Here is a 16,144-nt window from a genome sequence, read left to right on the forward strand (position 1 = left end):
ATATTTTATATCATATTTTGAACATGGTTATTTCAGCATAACCTGATGGGCTTACTTGATCTCGATGATGCTGGCAGCACACAATGCCCAGGTACAGCAAAGGGGTATCACATCCACAGGTACTCCTGGACTCTCCCAGGAAAAATCAAAATAAAAAGAGTCTGCAAAGAACCACTACTGGAAGGTTTCCTACAGCCTCCTGGCACTTCTTTATTCAGGGCAACACCTGGAATCACTCAAGAAGCAGTTGCAGGCCTTCTGGTTATTTTCCTGATGTCATTTCTCCCCAGTCCCTGTCACACACCATAGGGACTGAATATCACAACAGGGGACAGGGGGACAGACCTAGAGCTTTCTAGGAACAAAGAATTAGCAAATGCTGTCCCTATCACAATGGTTCATTCAGTCTAGAGACTGCCCTGGGAAAGGATCTGTGATGTGTGGGGCTATGTATGAGCATGGGATGGAACATGGGACACTGTGGCCATGGCTATGACCTGCTCTATGTGCCCCAACTCTCCAAGCTGGCTGAAGAGTGCAGGGAGGAAAAAAAAATGCACAAAGCAGCACAGGACTAGGAAAAAAAACCAATAAAAGCTCATCTTAAAAATTTTCCTCTATTCCAGCAACCTGACAAAGTCTTCCCTCCACCAGTTATCCACAGCAAAGAGGTCAGCTTTAACTTCTTAGTGTGTACCCACCCTCTACCTTACTGCAAACTCAATCCTAGAATTTTCTAATTTACAATTATTCTGGGAACAGAGATATTGCATCTTCCTGAAATACACAGCAAATTACCTCACCATGAACTGCTCAAGCTTTAAAAGACTTAAAAAAACCCACCCAACCTATTTTAAATAAGAAGGGGAGCATAATATTTCATAAAAGGGCAAGAAGGAATATGATGCACACAGGTATTGACATATGTACTCTGGCTGTAAGATCTGATGGAGATACATTTCTAACAGTTGTGTGGGTGGGAAATGATGAGGGCATCAAGTACAGAGAACAACTATTTACTGCAGTCAAACAAGCATGCCTGAACTCTGAAGACAGTCACTACTAACTTGTTAATAAATGTAGTCCAAAATAGTGAACTCCAAAAAGTCCCTGAACCACAATTCATTCATCACTTTGCAGGGCAAGAAAAGGATCCAACAGGGTCACCCAAGGATCATCCGAGCTCCTTTAAGGTGTATTTGCTTATAGACAAAATTCTGACAGTGACTACACTGGACAAGTGTGGAAAAGTTTTAAGTGGCCCACATGTTTCCAGAAGAGGAACCAGAAAATCAACCCTTAAGAAAGGAAAGGGAGAAAAGGAAGGGTGTAAATAATTAGAAAGACAGACTCACACTCTTCCTGAAAAGCTGACTGCTATTTCTGTATTCTCAACATGACAGACCAGTTCACATGACACTTCAAAAAGCTGCTGTATAGCAAAAGTGAAGTCTGCTGAGCTATATTTTCCATTCAAGAGATAAATTAAATTATTCTGTTATTACAACCTAACATCAATTGCCTGATAGCCAAATGTTGAACTTGTTATGGCACAAAATATTTATTTTAATGTGCTTGCCATGGCTTGAAGCTCTGGAAATGTCTTAGGCAGGGGTTAACCAGTCTGCTTGGACCCCTAGTCCTTGGCTAACTTTGGAAAAAGCCAAAGATTCCCAGATCAACACACACCACTGTCAGGAGTTCCCAATCATATGCACAGACAACAGAAAGTGTACAGCTACTCAGGGTTCATCTATCACTCTGCTGAAATACTATTTCATGTTACTTTATATTGAAGTATTCTAAAGCAGACAGTATTTATCTGTCTACCTTTAATTACTTGATGCTATAAGCATGACCAAAACACCTTCATAGCAGTTCTCCCTCCTCTGAAGCAACAGTAATACTCCTCACAAGTGTGCAGGCTTCCAACCATCCAACTTCACCACAAAAGATGAAGGAAATGCTCCTAAACTCTCTCACATGAGGACGACTGTTTCATGAACTCCTTATACAACCCATGCTCAAAAAACCTTTGTATTGTGGGCATGAACATATATTTATCCCTCTGTGAAGTCCAACTTTACAAGGGCAGAACTTTTCAAAGTTTTTTGGTTTTCTTTAAACAAAGTCAAAAGGAAAACTCTTTTCAAGAAAGAAAATTGTGCTGCTAATATGGCTCTTCTGTGTTCTTCTTCCTTTTTGGAAAGGAAAACCAAGTGGATCTGTTTCTCAGATTAACTCCCTACAGTGTCTGATCATGAAAATACATATAAATAGGTACAACTGAGCAGCCTTGTCACATAAGTGAAAGAAAACTGAGTGTTGTTCAAACTGTAGAAGAATACTGTGCAGGCTTAAAAAAAGATGACTTTAACCCCTCTTACTCTTTTTCTGCTGTTTGTTCCATTAAATATCTGGACCATGACTTTGGGCCTGGAATCCTTGGACCAAAGCACTATATCCTTTAAGCCACCAATGTACTAATTTGTGCAGCCAAAGGTTCCTTCCAAAAATTCAAAACCAACTCACAATCTGAATTTCACATACAAAAGTAATTCTATGCACATTACTTCCAATACTACTAAGGTTGACTGGAAACCTTTAGAATGATAACTTCTATACCAGCATGTGAAACATTACTACAGATTTGTAAAATTATTTTTTCAACTAAATAAGTAGTTTACATAACATCAGACTTGGGATGTTTGCCATAAAAGTTCTCCTAATCTCTAAAAACAGTTGGTCACTATAAACCAAAAACGGTGCCAAAATGTCTTCATGTCTTCATCAACTTTTCTCCTCAAAATTTTAACCACAACAAAAACAACCAGCAATATTAAAACCCTGGGGAGAGCACCACAACTTTAAAAGTGTAAGTGTATACAAAGGATTTAATCAATCATGGTATTTTTACATGGTGCATGGTGAAAAGAGGAACAGAAGTAATTTTCCAAGGATGCAAATTACAGATCTCATCAGATACATTGAGATATGACAGATGTAACAAAGATAGCTACATGTTACTTTGTGGAGAAAGAAAGGAGGAGAATTTTCTGTAGAAATTTAAATCTCTGGGGAGGAAATAGTTCAAAGTAACAAGCCTTGTCCTCCAGAAAAAACAGCATACACTGGTTTGTTCTGGTTCAAGAGCAGTGAAACAAAGAGAAGACTTCTTTTAGGTAAGTACAGACTCCAGCTGGAACAAGGGAATTGACAAACTAGGGGCACTTTCTGCAAGAAAAGTGAAGCTCAACAAGTGAGCAAAATGGCTGTTTTTAAGTATTTCTGTGAAACAAATTCTGGTGAGGTGAACATGAGGAACAGAAAGGGCACTGTTGCTTCAGTTCCCAGTGAGAAAGAGGAAGGTGAAATCCAATGGGGATGCTTTTGAGAAGAGGCCAAGCAACTCCTGAATGGTGAAACACTGTCTGTCATGGATGTGAGGGACAACTTGCAAGAAATACTTTTTATACTAACTCTCCTCTGCTATAAACAGGAGACAGACAACACACAGGATGGCACAGGACAGAAAAAACATAGCCCACCAGAGGAGTGAATTCTCCTGCTAGTTTATTAGTTCTCCTGAACTTCAACAGTTGCAAACATTTAGCAACTGGAAAGCTTCACAAGGAAAGGACACACAAGATCACTTGTTTCGTGGTTTATCCAGCCATCCACTTATGGCCACAAGTTAATGGTCAAAGTCGCCGTCTGAGTCAGCTACCAAGAGGACCAGTAGCAAGCTGAACTGGTTAGGAGCTAATATTTTTAAAAGTAGCATTAAAACTTAAAAATACTAATTCTGTTTGACTTTAACACCAAGTTATTCTGTGTAGAGATCAAAGCTCAGTGTTGTTGCCTTCTCAGAACTAAATACCAGGCAGCAGAGTTTTCTAAGCCCATTCTATATTTGGGGAAACAGACAAAACCAATATTTCTCCCCAGGTGGAAAGGTCTGGATCAGAACCCAACATTTACTTTGCTATCTGACATTTCTTTGCAGACTGACATTTCCAATGGTCATCTTTCAAAAGCCTAGACAGGGAAAGTCCAAGATAGCCAATAACTTGCTACAAACACCACCAAACTTCCTTTTTATGTTCTCTCTGACGTTCTGTGGCTAAAAGGAAATTACAAAAAGTCTGGAAGGCAACGTGCTGCCAGAGTCCCGATTTGGGAAGACACAGAGTACTACCTCACAAGGGCTGAGCTCCTCTAAATGGCCAAAACATGACTTTATTTCTTCAGATGCACTTTAATTGGTCCTCTTGTCTAGAGAGGCATTCACAACTTAAACACGAGTCAAACCAAACGTAGCAAACCCAAGCTTGAGGAGCCTGGTATCTTAAAAGGTCTGGTTCCACTACAGCTTTCCAATTTGTGAAGTCACTTAAACTAACAAAGTGGACATAAACCAGCACCCCTCTCATTTGGCAGCACGCTGCCGCACTGCAAAGGTATATAAATGACTCCATGCACTATAAATAAACCCTGTATAAAAAATCCTTAACTTTTTTTTTTTTTTTTTTTCTTAAACTTTCTGGCCCCAGCCCTGCCGCGGTCTAAGAACGTGTCCTGCCAAGGGCTCCCGGTGATTTTGGAAGCCGATGGGGAGGAGACACCCAGGGTTACCCAGGGCACTGCCGCGGCCACACCGGTGGGACCCCCACACCCCACACCCCCAGTCAGCGACACCCGGGGCGGCTGCGGCCCCGCAGCGCTGCGGGAAGGGGGTAGGAGAACCCCCCCCTACACACCCCCCGGGATCTCCGTCCTCCTCCTCCCCGCGCCCCCCACCCGCCATGTGCCGCCGGGGCTCTGAGCATGTGTGGGCGCGATGCCGCCACCTCCCCTCCCCCTCTCTCCCTCCTTCCCCCACCTCAGCGGGGTGGGGGTGGCATTTGGGGCTTCCCCCGGCCCGGCCCAACCTCCACCACCCCCGCCATTTCCATTCCCCCCCCGTCCCGTCCCGTCCCGCCCTGCCCTCACCTGCCAGCGCCAGGATCTGGGCCTTGTGGAGCAGCAGGCGGTCTCCCCACTCTCCGGGGCTCTCCTCGTCTTCCTCCGCCTCCTCGGGGTTGCGGTAGACCGTGTAGACCTTCTGGTTGTCGAAGTCGAGCTGAGACGTCGGGCTGAAGTCCTGGACGCAGGAGACGGGCAGGGCGTAGCAGACGTTGTCCTCCAGGAACCGCACAAAGGCGTACATGGTGCGGCGGAGGGCGGCGGGCGGGGCGGCCGCGCCGGTCCGCTCCCCGCTCTGTTATTGTTCCTCAAAATCCTCCTCTGCGCTCGGCTGAGCTGGCCTGGCCGCGCCGACAGACGGGCAGCCGCCGGCTCCCGGCAGACACGAGCAATCCAACGCGGAGCGACGCGAGTCCGGGATGCCGAGCTGACAGGGGCGGGCGGGCACCGCTCCTCCCGACGCCGCCACCGCCGCCCGGCTTCCCCCCCCCTCACCCCACCCCGTCTCGGCCCGCCCGGGGCCCCTGCGGAAACACCCCTTCCGCCAGACCCGGCCCGTGTCCCGGCCCCTCGCTGCCCCTGGCTCCGCGGCGGCCTCGCACCTCGGTGTCGGTGCGGGCGGGTGCCGCTCGCCAGGGTACGGGAGCGCAGTCGCCGGGCACCGGTGTCGGGGGGACGGCTCCCACCCCGCGGCCTCGGCCATGGCGTGGTTGGGTCTGGCCGGGCTGTGACAGGGACCGGGCCGGGCCCCGCTTGGTCACGCTCGTCCCCAGGAAAGGCCCCGGGGAGGTCGTTTCCCGAGCTAAAAACTCCGTTTTTAGGGAGTAAAAACTTCCAGAATCAGGAGCCTTCTCCTGGTCCTATGCAGGTGATCCAAGGCTCCAAAGTAGCAAATGCAGAGTGAAGGAGCAGGAAAGATTTTGTGGCCAAGTGAGAGCAGGTTCTTCATGTCCAGCAACACCCAGAGAACCCTCAGCATCCACCTGCCAAATAGCAACAGGATCCGAACACCTTTTTTTTTACTTAAAAGTCTTGAGGGCAGTGCAGAACCACCTGCACTTGGTGGTACCATTCTTTGGTACCTAAGGATGCTCTAAGGATTCCCTGTTCTCCCCCGAAATAGCACTGGGAGTTGAGAAGTTGTGTGATAAGTGTGTAACAAAACTGTGCCATTCCTAGCACAAATTCCCAAGTTTTGGGACAGGTGCACACGCTTTGAGCTTCCTGTGTGAAAAAAATGATAACGTGGCAGGACTGCTGATGGTTCACCCAGGTTTCTTTTAGGACTTTTAGCCACTCACTATTAGGAGGAGAACAATAATAGGTGGAGAATTATATAAAGGCAAAGATAAATAAATGGCAGAATGAGTATTAAACTGCAAGAGAAGGAAGTGGCTCGTTTTCTGTTTGCAAGTCAACAAAAAGTGAAATAAAAATGTTATCTCCTGTTTGCATATCCCTAAACATTAGCAGTACTATCTGTACCCATCACATTGAGCTTAATCACGCTTGTTTTTCCTAGTTATCTTTTACAGACTTTTTAAGAACATGGTAGCACCACAAGCTGGTAAAGCTGAAGGGAAGTTTTGACTGAGCACCAGCACAGGGTGCCCAGAGAGCTTGTGGAGTTTCCATTCCTGAGATAACTCAAAAGCCATCTGGACATTGAGCTGAGCAACCTGTTCCCCAGTGGCCTTGCCTGAGCAGAGGGGGTGGAAAAGACCTCCCAAGGTCCCTTCCAACCTCAGCCACTCTGGGGAACTATCAGAAACTTAAGAGTCAGCCCAGTAGAAATCTGTCTGTCTCCTGAGCAACACATGAATAAAGAGCAGATACAGATATGGTTAAGCCAATATGAGTGTTTCAGTAACAAGCTGTAAACTTCTCATACAATAATGGCAGCTTTATTATTTTAGCAATTACAGAGTTTTGCAAATACTTCAGTTTGAGATTTGGGATTTAAATGGCAGTACTTTATGTTAACAATAAAGTATTGCCAGACTAGTATGTAATTACAGGCAAATATAAGTCTGCTACGAAGTATGGATGACAAATGTATTCCAGTAGTTAGGCTGCAAGGGAAATTAAATTCCAGCAATGACTGCATTGCTGATCAAACAATAACAGCTGCTCTAGGTCGCTCATCTCCTTTCCCTCTCTTTACAATCGAGGTAGAAGGAGCTGCAGAAAGGTGACAGGACAGACTGACAGCTGGAATGACTCCCTGGGCCCTGCTGAAGTTACGTGAAAGACAATTTTGTCCCACTAAGTTGAGTCGCTAGTGAGGGATTTGGTATGCTGACTCTTACCAGGATTGTATTTCCCCCACTGCTGAATTCTATTAGCAGTGTTTAAGACTGCTGTGGAGGGAAAGGAACACAAAAAATTTGGCTTGGAAAGGGAAAGATCTCTTCAAGTACCAGGGAGGACTTGGGAATTTGCACCAATGAAAGAAAACTGAAAGATTTCACATGAAGCCAATGATCATCCTCCTAGTGGGGATTTTTAGCTTTGGGGTATTTGTTGTTGGTTTTTTTTTTTTTTTTTTAAGAAGAACACTCTAAGCTGGTATTTGCAACATTTTGTATTTGAAGGTTCAATTACAGCAAAGGCTGTAAATATCTCTATCAGCAGAAAACAAAAAACAAACCAAACACAAACCAAAAAAAAACCCCAAAACAAAACCCCTCAAAATACTCTCAAATACTCTAGAAAGGCTGTTTTGCAGTTCTCTGCTGAAGGACATTTTTGGGAACAGATTAAGGGTCAGGATGATAAATGTGTGTTTACCCTTGGTCCCTAGCACGCACGTTGGGCCAGAAGGCATCATAACACTGAAGAATTAATAATTATACCATACATTTCTCTTCTGCCTACAAGGAAAAAAGTGTTAATTTCTGGCTTTAAAATCTATAAGTAATCAGCACTGGTTAGCTGTGAATCTAAGGAAAAGATCCATTCAACCATAGAATGAAACACAAGTACTGTCACTCCTTTCTTTTGGACTTCTCCTGTTTCTACTAATGCTTAGCCATCTTTTTTAGCACTGAGATTAGCTTGAAATTTTAAGCTATTTTAAAGGTGTAGATTTGAAAACTCTTTGTTAAAGGGATTACTGGATCCTCACCAGATTTAAGTCCTCTAGCAAGTCGAGCCTTTGAGAAACAACACAGTCCTGCTAAGCAGTGTCACACTTTCAAAACACAAATGAAGCCTCAGAATAAAAAGTAAAAGCACCACTCCAAGAGTCAGGAAACCACAAAGCTCTGTCCCTGCCCTTGTGGGACTCCTGAGTGGCTGTTTCCTGGAAAACTACCCATACTTTTGCTGCTGCTATTTTTCTTGAGAAGTAGAAGTGTTTAAGCAGAAGCTGATACCTGCTGTTTTGATGTGCATTCTGTGTTTTCACTTAAATATATCAGATGAAAACCTAATTAATACCAGGAATACTCACACAGGTGCTAAATCTCTTTTACAGCAAGACCTTAAAGTTAGGCTCATCAGTCACATCACTTCCATGTTTTAATACCAAACCCTCAAGTGACACCATACTGCTTTTAAATCTACTGATCTAAAAAATCCCATTTTGTGCTACTATTCAAGTGGAGTTTCACTTGAATTTTCACTACTGGGTGAGTTTATTACTTAGTAAAATACCTACACAAGTGGGTTTCACTACTACCTGCCTACTTGGCTATAGTGGAACCCCAGATTACTGCTAGGAATCCCTATGCATCCAGTATGCAGTTTAGGAAACATTACTGGAGAATTATTTATTCTCCAGTATCCAACAACTACACAATTGCTTTCAGTCTTAAATACACCCTGAAGAAAAGCTATATCCACAATTTTTGTGGGTAATGCTCTATCTAACAATGACATTTAAAGTCACAAAACTTGAAGATTAACTCAAACAACAATGTGAAAGAACTCAAGACTGTTCAAAGGTTTATGTAGGTACATGCATACAATCTACTCACAACCTGGTTAATTTTTACCAAGAATATGATCAATAGGGTGGGGTCAAAAGATACCTTAGTCCCATAGAAGTTCATTTATTATCTTACACTGAATGTAAGATAAAGTCATTTTGAGGTATAACTGAATCTGCTTCTGAACAGAGTCATAAACAGATTCTAGATTTGTTTTGACATAGAGAGGGTGGCTGGAAGAGGCAATTTGCTAGCTAGAAAAAAAAGAGCAGGGCAGCTATTCCAGAGGGTTGTTTCCCTTGAGAGTTTTAAATAATTTTTAACTCTCAAGATAGGCTTGCCAGGCTCTGCTCTCAGTGCCCCAATGATTATATATAAAATTCAAACAAACAAACAAAGAGACTCTAGAAGATGGACAAGAAAATGTTTTCGTCCACGTATAATTTCTGAAGGATTGCAGTAGCAAGAGAATAGCATGGGAACCTAGATTATATAGATAAATTCTTAAGATTTAATCTTGTGAAATCTATGGCCTTAAACCATCCTCAGAAGAGGCAGAGCATCACTGCAAAGCCAGTTAGTCCCAATTCCTGAGAGTGATCTAACCTTTCTTTGGGCTGGAAGTAATACTCAGTCATCTTTTACATTAAACTCTTACATCCTAACAGAATATTCTTTCAAAGAAATGAAACCTAAGGAACACTTTATGGGTCCATTCACATAGGAGACACTTATTTCCCAGCTGGTATGTTCTGTAGAGTGAAAAGGTAATAATTAAGCCAAAGTGACCACTGGAGAAGGCACTTTCCTCACGCCTAATGACTGGCTGGAGAAAGCAAGGACCAAAGAAAAAGCCAGACAGTCATTAACTGCTGAAACTTCCTGACCTAAAGGTCATTATTACTATTATAAAACTGAAAAATGAAAAAGTAATTACTTTCTTTGGATTTTTTCTGTGTTTTGAAAAGATAAAATTCCACTGTCTGTTGCTGTGGATATTGGTCTGTAAGATACTTATCTTTCCCATTCTGGCAGGCTAAGCAATGGATAGATCTGGGACTGGCAACCCTTCAAGAATGTGTGCCAGACTGTATTTGCCTTTTCCAAATTACAGGTTAAATGTGCCCACAGAAAGCCAACAGGAACTGGGAGTCAGCAAGCTCTTGCCTTGGTGTAAGGCTGTAATTCTCCCCCCTCTCACCCGGTCCTTTGCTCAGCAGGGGCTGGGTTGTCTGGGAGCTGCAAATGACTCCCAAACTGTCATGACTTTCAGCTCCCACCATGCTGTATACCATCAAAAATCTTGCTAAATAGCATCTCTCTTGCACACAGGCAGTATGGTGTTTCCCATGCTATAAACTTCTTGCCTGAGGAAGGTAGGAAAGAAATTTTCTTTAAGCTGACTCCTGCATGGATTCACCTTTAAAACTCATCCTTTTTGTACCACTGCCACCATCTTCAAGAACTCCTCTGAAGATTATATTAATGTTGCAGCCCAAATAATCTTGATTGCTAAAACCATCCTCCAATGGTATATTATGTATTTTCACTATATTATATATTATATATTATATATTATATATTATATATTATATATTATATATTATATATTATATATTATATGTTATATATTATATATTATATTATTATAATTATATATTATATATTTTCACTCTATCTGGAAATTTGATGTCAGATTCTCCCTTTCTTTTTCTCTTTTCTCTAGCTTTCAACAAACATTTTACCAATACAACTCTAAAAATAGCTTTATATAGATAGTTTTTGCACCACCACTAGAATTTGGTTTCATTTGAACTTAGACAACAAAGTGACTTTCATTTGGCGAGGACTAACTTTTGGGCTTCAGTGTAAAACATCATTACAAGACACTGCCTGGGATTATGTTATGCTTTACACAATGCTTCTGAGCAAGACAGCATTTATGATCCCTTTTCATAATATTTCCATTTTGGTTTTCTATTCTCACATCTGTATCATCACTATTCTGTCTTGAACTGGCATTTAGATCTCAGAGTGAGAGGGAAAAGGCTCCTACAGCCCTTTGCTGCATAAACTGTTCTGCTTGAGAGGTTCACAGAAGTAGCATCAGATAGTAAGAAATGGAGGTCAACTACCACTGACTGCATTTTCTACAGAATGGTACCTCCACATACACTTCTACTTTCCTTCCACTTGATTTCAGCATGAGACTGGATGGTCTCTGGAGATGGGTCTTGCTCTTTTGGAAAGTTCTTGACAGTCATCATCAGCAGAAATGGGATTCCATAAATGAGGGCAGAGTCAAAACTGCTTAAAGATGTTTTCACACCCCAGTGCTTTTTAATTCGTTGTCTTGTCATATTCTTTCTAATCCCTTTCAGGGCTGGCTATGTTTCAGTGCAAAGGGAGTTTTTTGAAAATATTCCCAGGGATTGGTGCTCACCACTCCAGAAGAGAAGATGGAGATTTCTGCTTCTAATGAAAGTCACAATCAGAGGTGGACCGGCAGCTCTTCTGAAGAGCAACAAATAATATGAGCACGTGGAATCCTGCTGTAGAAGGTGAATGAGAGATAACAGAGCAGGAATAATCCTCAGAATATTTCAGGAAAGTGCATTTCTCAGCTGTGTCTTGCTAATAATCTAATAATCACATTTAAATGAAGAGAACATAATTCTTCACAGCTTCTTTCACCTGGCAAACTGAATGCTCAGACTGTGGGAAACTGAAAGTGCAAGTGCTCCCTGATGTAAAGACCTTCACTACATTCTGTGAACCTCTCCAGTCCTGTTAGAACCAAACATCTTAAGCATTTATGAGTCCCAAATGAAATTGCACCTGATCTGTGCTAACAGGTGATGAAAAAAAAATAAATCCAAAAACTGACAAAAACCAAAACCAAGCAAATGTTACCTGGAAGGAGCTGCTGTCACCCACCTCCTTTTATCTCATACAACCTAAAAAATTAGCATTTTTTGTTTCCCCACTTACAAGGAATGTGTTCTCTCAAAATAGAAAATGGCATAGGAAGCTGCTAAGCCAAAAATTGTTTGAAACCACCAGGGGCTTCATGCTTGGCTCAGATTTTCCACAAAAGCCTGAGCAACTTCTCCTGTGCACTATTATTTAACATTCAGGGGAACCAGGATCTTCTATAAAGTGTGATCAGAAAGCAGTGCCCTCCATAGGCTGTCACAGTATTCCTCATGGCAAAGCAAGCTTTGTTTCATAACAAAATATCTTGTACCTCAGGGAAATTTTTGTTTTCTTGTGTTTGGGGTTTTTTTTAACAAAAATGGGAGTTTTTGAGTTTGAGGTTCTCTTTAAGTACTCTTCTAAGATGAATGTTTTTAAGGATGCTCTACCAAGTTCATGCATGAAATGTCACCCAGTCATCTATGCAAATATATCCACAAAAGCTAATAACTGGAAATCTGCATTTTTTCCTCATTTCCAGCATATTATATCACTTCTCATTCTTTCCTGTTTCGTAACAGTCATTAGCCTCTCACATCATTAAAACAAAGCTCAGGTCATCTTGCCTCCTGCTTAAATTCTCTACAAACACCAAAGCTGGACATTTAAATAAGCAACTTAATGTATACATTTTTATTCAGTTCAGTAGACTGATATTCTCCTGGTAGGAATAAGAATTCTGCAAGATGACTGCAGAGAAACACACCATTCAGAATATGAATTGTCATATTCTTGCAATACCTTTCAGTGAGGATGGTGTGATATTAAAGATTAGATCCTGCATATAATCAGTTTTTGATGCTTGTACACACAGCCTGGTATTTCTTTTCTTTTATAAGGTTTGTATGCAAAACCACAGCAATCCAATATTTTGCACATACATTGTCTGAAGATACTACACAGTCCAAAGAGATGAAAAAATAATGGCAATGAAAATAAGAAACTGTCTGGGGCCCTGCAGGATACAGACTTTGCTAACTTCATCACAACTAGTTTTACTATTCTGTGGATAGAAGAGATTGCAAAACCAGTCTTTCCAGAACAGCTGGAATAAGCAGGGCTTGTGTCCAGCCCTAAATTCAGTCTTGGTGTAGAGGCTGAATCTTTGGGAGCTGTAAATATTTCCACAGTCTTCAAATTCTCTGATCTGATACACAGAGAATTTCTTCCAAATGGCCTATATATTCAGAATTTGCTCCTTTTTTATTTGCCAGTACATATAAGAGCTAATAAGATAGCAAAGATAAGATAGGTGGGAAGACAACAGGGATTACAAGCAAAAGGTGGTACTGCTAAGAATATATCAGTATTTACTGAACATAAATATAAAGTATACCTACAGTTTTTATACAGAAAAGATGAGAGAAAACACCAAAGAGCAAAGAATGTCTGAATTTTGTTTAAGGGCTAAACCAGAAGCAGCACAGTGTAGTAGCTCAATATTCTGCTTTAAATAGTTAACTGGTTAGGAAGTAAGCTAATAATGGTTTAGGTAAATTTTTAGCTATTAAAACTGATGAATTGATACATTTTAACAAGTAAGGACAGTTCAGTAGACACAATTATCTGCCTTGCCTCTGACCTGGAGGGTCTATCTCTACAATGAAAGGCACAGTCAGTCTCCAAGGGCAAGGCACTCTTTAATTCCATAGTGTGATTACTAACAAGGACACCAATTATAATTTAACAAAAAGGGGAGAGAGCAATTACATGATACTGAGGCTTCTATATATACCTTAGTGATTGGCTTCTGCCCCTGGGGGGCTTTTCACTGATCTTACACACCGTGCAAAACACAAATAATCTTATTTTCCATGGGCTTTTCAAAACTCACTTCTGACCAATATTGTAATCTGGTTTTGGGTTTTGTGAGGGTTTTTTTGTTTCTTTTGTTTTTGTTTGTTTGTTGGGTTTTTTTGTCTGTTTGTGGCTCATCTTTTGGTTTGGTTTTTCTTTTAATTCTGTTAATAAAAAAAGAGCAAGGATAGTACCCATTGTTGCTCATGCCTCGTGTGAAATGGACTCAAAGAGGGGCTGGACATAGAAAAAACTCCAGTGGATCTCAAATACCTCTCTGCAGCTTCACAATCCAAGAAATCCCACGGAGTTATTGCTTACACTGCAGGGCTGTCTCTGAACAAGATCTCAAATACCATCTGTGCTCAGTGTGGAAGCTGCCAAAATCCTATTCGTAGGAATTGCTGGAACTCCAATCCTCCTCTGGAGTGGGGACTGAAAGAGGACACCTCCATCTTTTTGACTTTAACTGCCTGAAATCCTCACCCAATGGTAGGTATATTTAAACCTATTAAAACACAGGCTGAGAAAGATTTCTTTCAAAATCAACCAGCAAGACCAGGAGTGGTGTTTGCCATCTTTGATCCATACCCTTCTCTCCTGAACCCTTGGCTGGCGCAAGTGAGATGCTTGGCTCTGGCTCTCCAGCCTGGCTGAAGAGGTTCAGATCCCCAGTCTGCAGCTCCAGTTGCAAAAAGCCTTTTTCTCATCTAGAAATACATCCTTTACTCCAGCCAAAGCTGCCAGGAAAAGCCCATGTGTGTCACCCAGTCTCAGTCTCAGTGTATTCTACTCCAGTTGAGTTCTCACTGATCACTTGTAAAGGTAAAAGCACAGCAGATGATCAAGCTACTAAGGGTAGCACATTTCTTCCACTTAGAGCAAACTACATGGAATTAACTCCTGTGGACCAGTTGTAAGGGCACAACCATGGGCAGTTACTTTAAATCAGCTGCTTTGAGGGAAACTTGTTATTCCTCAGTAATTTATTTAGAAGTCTATATTCCAGAAAGAAAAGTATTGCTGAAGTGGGAAGTAGTTTAGGTAATAATCAGCCTAAGTTTCAGATGCCTCAAGTAGCTTCAAGGTTATGTTTCCTCTGATGAAATATTCTCAGTGAGCTTACTTGCTGCTCTTACAACTTGTTAAATATTTTGGCTTGCTTGCAGTTTTGGTGTTTCACAACTTCAGATTTCAAGACAATAGGAAGTGAAAAAAAAATTTACATATATATATGCTCCATTTTATTTATTTACATATTGTATTTACATATTTTATTATATTTACATGTGTATGCTCTGGGATTTTTTTTTGTTGTTTGGTTTTAGGGTTTTTTTGTTTGTTTGGTGTTGTGCTTTTTTTTTCATTGTGGTCCTCACTGAACTAGGAAAATCAAAATAAACTCCACACTTATGAAGGCTAAGAAGACTATGAGATTTTCCTCTGTCTTAAAATTCCTCTAAAATAGCAGTTATGTCTTTGGAATGCTATTTAATGAACACCAGGGGAAGGCTGTCAGTTATAAGTATTGCTGAGTGGTTTGTTTACTAGCAAAGTAACGTGTTTCAGGATGTAACTTTATTCTTTTAAGCTAAGAAACTTTGGTCATTGTGTTATAATTCACCAAGTTATCTCTAGGCAATTAAATTACATCCTGTATTTTAACCTTTCGATGATGTATGATACACTCAGACACTCCTACCAGGCAATTTCTCTGCCAATCTGAAAAAGTATAAAGTCAATAAGGCAACAGTCTTCAATGTTAAATTAGGAAATCAGAGAGAAGTCTAGCTCACAATCAACCTGGATATAAAGATGATAAGAATTTCCAATGCTCTGCGTGGGACAGTAAATTTCCAAGATGACTGTATTCTGCCCCAATAATCATGATCTGCACAGCATGTTCAGTTATTGTTGGAGAGATTAAAAACACAAAACCAGAGCAGAACAGCTCAGCATCAGATAATCACAAGCAATTCGATGTCAGCAACAGACAGCTGGAGACATATGCCAGCAATATTGCAAAAGTGGGAAAATGGAGATTTCGTGACAGCAAGAACGTGGGATTCATACATTAAGCTAAACAACCAAAAGCACTGCAGTGTGCACAAGGAACAGGTCTCTGTTAGAGGGTTCAGAAGTTCTGCCAGTTGACAAAACTATTTAAAGCCAAAATTAGGGAGAATAAAGTTGGGTTTTTTTCCTCTCTTGAATATTTTGCATGTTGAACTTCCTTATGCTTTCAGTGTTTTTATCTTGGATAAAGATAACTGAATATGAGGTTCAACAAGGCCAAGTGCCGGGTCCTGCACTTTGGCCACAACAACCCCATGGGGAGCTCCAGGCTGGGCACAGAGTGGCTGGAGAGCAGCCAGGCAGAGAGGGACCTTGGAGTCTGGATTGCCAGGAAGCTGAACATGAGCCAGCAGTGTGCCCAGGTGGCCAAGAAGGCCAATGGCATCCTGGCCTGGATC

General features: G+C 41.6%; 1 protein-coding gene across 3 annotated transcripts in view; it reads right to left on the minus strand.

The window, feature by feature from the left end:
* LOC103528584 (BEN domain-containing protein 5) overlaps positions 1 to 16,144 on the minus strand; it is a 571,072-nt gene that overhangs the window by 26,387 nt on the left and 528,541 nt on the right. The window contains exon 1 of one of the 3 annotated variants that reach the window (XM_030455436.1): positions 4,993 to 5,059. The exons of 1 other annotated variant lie outside the window; for it this stretch is intronic. Coding sequence is in view for 1 of the 2 variants with exons in the window: in XM_030455435.1 (XP_030311295.1) it covers positions 4,993 to 5,209 (217 nt within the window). In the remaining variant the exon portion in view is untranslated. Of the gene's footprint in view, positions 1 to 4,992; positions 5,433 to 16,144 lie in introns of those variants that run through there. One more of the 3 variants, XM_030455435.1, reaches the window with a different exon arrangement.

The sequence above is a fragment of the Calypte anna genome, chromosome 8, assembly GCF_003957555.1.
Source record: "Calypte anna isolate BGI_N300 chromosome 8, bCalAnn1_v1.p, whole genome shotgun sequence".
Classification (NCBI taxonomy): Eukaryota; Metazoa; Chordata; class Aves; order Apodiformes; family Trochilidae; genus Calypte; species Calypte anna.